Source organism: Anarrhichthys ocellatus, unplaced genomic scaffold (assembly GCF_004355925.1).
Source record: "Anarrhichthys ocellatus isolate YVR2014 unplaced genomic scaffold, GSC_Weel_1.0 scaffold12, whole genome shotgun sequence".
Classification (NCBI taxonomy): Eukaryota; Metazoa; Chordata; class Actinopteri; order Perciformes; family Anarhichadidae; genus Anarrhichthys; species Anarrhichthys ocellatus.
The window spans coordinates 5546120-5550687 of NW_022280042.1; the positions used below are offsets into that span (position 1 = coordinate 5546120).

The 4568-nt window shown below is 41.7% G+C and overlaps 2 protein-coding genes across 2 annotated transcripts in view; both read right to left on the reverse strand.

Annotated features, from left to right (window-relative positions):
• LOC116386159 (uncharacterized) overlaps nucleotides 1-3001 on the reverse strand; it is a 4032-nt gene extending 1031 nt beyond the window's left edge. The window contains exons 1-8 of the mRNA XM_031852168.1: nucleotides 2638-3001; nucleotides 1348-1500; nucleotides 1077-1205; nucleotides 791-951; nucleotides 587-680; nucleotides 408-497; nucleotides 268-288; nucleotides 83-103 (exon numbers count right to left, since the gene is read on the reverse strand). Coding sequence (XP_031708028.1) covers nucleotides 83-103; nucleotides 268-288; nucleotides 408-497; nucleotides 587-680; nucleotides 791-951; nucleotides 1077-1205; nucleotides 1348-1500; nucleotides 2638-2887 — 919 coding nt within the window. The 5' untranslated portion in view covers nucleotides 2888-3001. The remainder of the gene's footprint in view (nucleotides 1-82; nucleotides 104-267; nucleotides 289-407; nucleotides 498-586; nucleotides 681-790; nucleotides 952-1076; nucleotides 1206-1347; nucleotides 1501-2637) is intronic.
• A 68-nt stretch (nucleotides 3002-3069) lies between these two features.
• The window catches only part of cyp4f3 (cytochrome P450, family 4, subfamily F, polypeptide 3), a 3763-nt gene continuing 2264 nt past the window's right edge, over nucleotides 3070-4568 (reverse strand). The window contains exons 9-13 of the mRNA XM_031852166.1: nucleotides 4435-4564; nucleotides 4136-4269; nucleotides 3944-4008; nucleotides 3792-3874; nucleotides 3070-3701 (exon numbers count right to left, since the gene is read on the reverse strand). Of these exons, the coding sequence (XP_031708026.1) occupies nucleotides 3482-3701; nucleotides 3792-3874; nucleotides 3944-4008; nucleotides 4136-4269; nucleotides 4435-4564 (632 nt within the window). The 3' untranslated portion in view covers nucleotides 3070-3481. The remainder of the gene's footprint in view (nucleotides 3702-3791; nucleotides 3875-3943; nucleotides 4009-4135; nucleotides 4270-4434; nucleotides 4565-4568) is intronic.

The following is a 4568-nucleotide window of genomic DNA, read 5'->3' on the forward strand; positions in this document are numbered from 1 at the left end:
ATATATATATATATATATATATATATATATATATATATATATATATAAAAGGTCCAGAGTGTATGATTTATGATTTACTAACTTGAGTCGCATGGCATGGATGCTGCAGGGAGAGGATTACAGATAATATGTTAAAACAGCCAGTGTTTCCTACATTTCCTACATTTCCCATAATGCAAAGGGCAAACAGTAAAATGATTCACAAACTATCCCTCCTCTTGTTTTTGTTCCGTGTTAAACGATTCATTGCTTTAAATGGTTTCTTACTTTTTTGGAAGAACCACATTCCTAGAGGAAATAAAACAATGATTAGAACTCTCATCGTTAAAGAAAGAACACATAAATGCACACATAACAGCTTCTTAATTTGATGTAAAAATATCAATTACTGCGTGATGAGTTGTCACCTGTTTTGCATTTGTGGAAGCCGACCAGCAGCAGCAGAGCGACCAGCAGAGCGATGAACATCATGACTCCCGGGACAATGTTCAGCAGTCCTACGGGTGTTAAACGACAACAACTTGGGCTTATTACAGCGTAATAACACATCAGGTGTATTTTTGAGATACCTGGTGTAACTACCCACCTTTGTGGAGAGGGTTGGGGATGGGTAGGCTGCTGTCCTCACTGACCGGATTCCACAGCTCACAGCTGAACTCCTTTACACTCGAGTTGCCGGTCTTGAAGCAGAAGGATACATTACCAAACGTGCGAGTTGCTCGTTGCACACACACACACACACACAAACACAGACGGGGATCGTCGCACTACGCAGTGCACTGTTCAATACCTTTGTAATGTGTAGCTCCTGAGATTTAGTCCACACATCGTCGCCTGGCCTCCACCTGTAGGTGACCGGTTCAGCGCCCGTGGTGTTTCCATCACAGGTCAGAGTGCAGCTGGTGCTCTCGTTGTCACAGGATATGCCGACAGTGGGTTTCGGGACGGGAGCTGTCGTTATTGGGGAAAGAAGAGATTAGAAGTTGGAGTCATATATATATATATGTGTGTGACATAGTCTAATTTAAAAGATTAAATCTCATTAAGAATTGTATTCAGGGGAAATTTCCACTTACAGATGACAAAGAGACGGAGATCTGGAGTCTTCTTCTCGCTGTTGATTTCTGATGTGTACAATCCACTGTCAATTGGAATCAGTCCCGTGATTGTCAGCTCTCCATTTGTCGTGTTCAGGCTACCGCGTACTTTAAACAGAAGCAGACACGGAGAGGGTTAGCCTCCCAACAGAGGTTTTTGAAGTACTACTTAGGATCGATCACTTAAAAACACCCTGAAATGAAGCACATATTTGATCCCACAGACACCAAAGACGTGAGCTCAGCGTACCTATGAACTGACGATAAAAATCGGTTGCCGATCCTTCCCAGTCGGCGGCAATGTTACCGTCCTGTTTCCAATTGATGCTGGTGATGCCCGTCACAACGCTGATACCTGGTCTGAGAACAGCTTCGTCGCCCACCTTCTTGTAGGATACAGTCTCTGCGAGGACAAAAAGAAGCTCAGTACCTGCTCTGCTTCCAGCTTCTTGAGGCTTGTTGCTTTTCTCTGTTTCATATCTTTGTAAATGATTTATCTTTGGGTTGTTTTTTAGCTACCACTGAGTACTCTTTGATAATGTCACATTGGTTGTTTTAGATTAGCTTCAGGCCGCATTAAGACCTTCATTAAAGGGGGAAATACAATTTAACTGACGAATAATAAAAAAAGAAAAATCATATAAGTGAAATATACGAGTCTTGTTAAGTTAGTTCTTTGTGACAATATCTTTATTTTTTACTCTTATTTACTTTTTTATTCTATTCCATTCTTTTACTCTCCCTCTGGTCTTACGTTTCTGTTCTGTTGTCTCTTCTCTTATGAAGCTCAACTATTCTATTCTACTTTATTCTGTTCTATTCCTCACTGTCCAAGGGTATTCATCCGTTTTACACACTTTACCTACACCATGCTTTATTGTTTGACTATTACTCTTTTGGTCTATTTAATCAATACTCCTAACTGTTATACATCTACTCACTTCTGCTTTATTCTATTGTACTAACTATCATATTTATACTCTCTTCTGCTCTATTCTATTGTACTCTTACCGATTATATTCCTACACTATTCTATTGTACTCCTGTTATATTTCTACTCTATTGTATTGTACTCCTACCTGTTATATTTCTACTCTATTCTGCTCTATTCTAATCTATTTCAGTCATAACTGTTCTATATATACTGCTATTTTTCCATTCTCCACATCTTAATCATGTTCCATTGTATTAGATTACTCTATTCTGCTCTATTCCTAACACCTATTTTTCTATTCAACATATTCCACCCAGCTATGATCTACTCTATTCTATTGCACAGCACTCTGATTTCTATTATCCCTAACTCTTTCTATTTGCATTGCTTCACTAAACTCTATTATACATCTCAGCCCTGGGGCTCTGTGTATTGTTGACGGGTGGTATCTGTTAGCGCTATAAATACAGCCTTACTGTAGCTGCGTGCTACTGAGTGGGGTCGTGGATCTGATAATACTGCGACGCAACTTGCACATATCCTTATAACTTACTTTTAAACGTATAAAACGTGCAAGCCAGCAGTCAACTAACGTAATAACCTTACCGGAGTTTGCGGACACGACAGCCAGAAAAACACACAAGCAACCGGCCAGTGTCCTGGATGTCTCACGCGGCCACATCTTACTCATGAACGAGAGGTAACTCAAGCTGCTTTCGCTAAACATAACGCTGTTAAAAACACAGGCGTAGTCTGCTGGCTTTAAGTACAGTTCGCTAGCTCTAAGTAGAATCTGTTTGAGGAAGCTGAAAGTGAAAGTTAAAAGGAAACCACCGCCTCCAAATTGTTCCACCATAGATGTGACGCTAACCAACACAATCACTGGTGTAGTTAGTTACTTCTGGAAAAGTGGATACAAATAATACATCTACATACACACACAAACAAAAACGGCATCATTCCCCTGCCCCCAGTGTCCAGAGGCTGTTACTGCAGTCAGAAAACTAAAGCTTGTGTTGCGTAGCAAAATGAACAGGCTCCATTTTATTCTTTAATGACATCATCCTTACGCAATCTGATGAACAACAGGGCTGCAATAAATGCATCATGTATCATTTATCCACAGGAACATTCTTGTTAGTATGCAAATCACATGCAATTATTAATATTTTTTAAGCAAAGATCATTTTTACTCTGCTGCAGACTCCAAACATCTTTTTTGTTTATTATCTGTGTCTTAACACAGATAATAAAAACCAACTTAATACAGTCAACAATCATGTCATTAGAACAATAATACATGTAGCAGCAGTAAATTGCTATTACAAATGATATTAAATTCATTTTAAAGTGATAATAAAAGGGTCATGGAGCCTAACAAATGTCACAAATAGATTTAGAAACAATACGATAAACATAAAGGCCGGAGCGTGTGTGATTTTGTTGGGCGTCATTCATCCTGCGACTCCTCCGGGTTGTGCGGGATCAGAGGCTCCAGCTGCAGCCACAAACCTCCCTCCGCACGCAGGACGAGTTGGGGGAGACGGCGAACTCCCCCGGACCTGGTCCCGAGTTCAGGGTTCGCCCCCGGGGTCAGGCCAAACCTGAGCAGGGTCAACGCCACGACGACCCGAAGCTCTGCCAGGGCGAATTTCTGCCCAATGCAATTCCTGTGTGAACACATACAGGTTCCAGTCTGTACCAACATACTCCTGATCATGCCAGATCCTATTTACCTTGCAGCAATGAGGACTCAATACCTGGGGCCCGAAGAGAAGGGGATGAAGGCATGAGAAGCCTGTTCCGCTGTGTATGCAGGGCCAAAACGCAGCGGATTAAACTCCTAAAAGAGAACAAGTCGCACAGGTTATAAGTGAAAAGAAACTTAAGATTTCTCTTTTTAATTTCTTACGTCAGGGTTTGTCCAAACAGCAGGGTTGTGGTGTGTCCCATAAATACTGACCAAACAGATGGCACCTTGGGAGGAATCACAGAAAGAAACATCTTTTTGAGAATGCGCCACTAGCTGATCAGGGTTTTCCCTCCCTTGTAGAATGTAATGTCTGAAATCTATTTGAAAAAGCCCAGAGTCGCTCCCTCTCACCCTTTGGCACTGTCCGATGCCCTGGCAGTGCCATGTCCTGGGTGTACGTCCTTGTCACAGCCTGCACAGGAGCGTGCAGCCGGAGAGACTCTCTGATGCACATGGTGGTGAAGGGAAGGTTGGACAGATCCTCCCTTTAAATAAAGATATTCACGTTTAAATATGACTCATTTCGGCCTTATTATAACAAACTTTCAGCTGCACTTAATACTAGTTTACCCCCCTCTTACTCAGCATTTTTTTCTGAGGAAATTACAATCAAATGTTCATTGTGGTTGTATGCACGTGTGTTTTCTTACCACTCTATTTCATGTCGGTCTCGCCCTTGCATCAGATCCATCACTTCCTGCCTGCATTTCTCCTGATAGTAGTCGTGGCGTGCTAAATTATACAGCGTCCAGCAGATCGCACTGGCTGTTGTGTCGTGACCTGT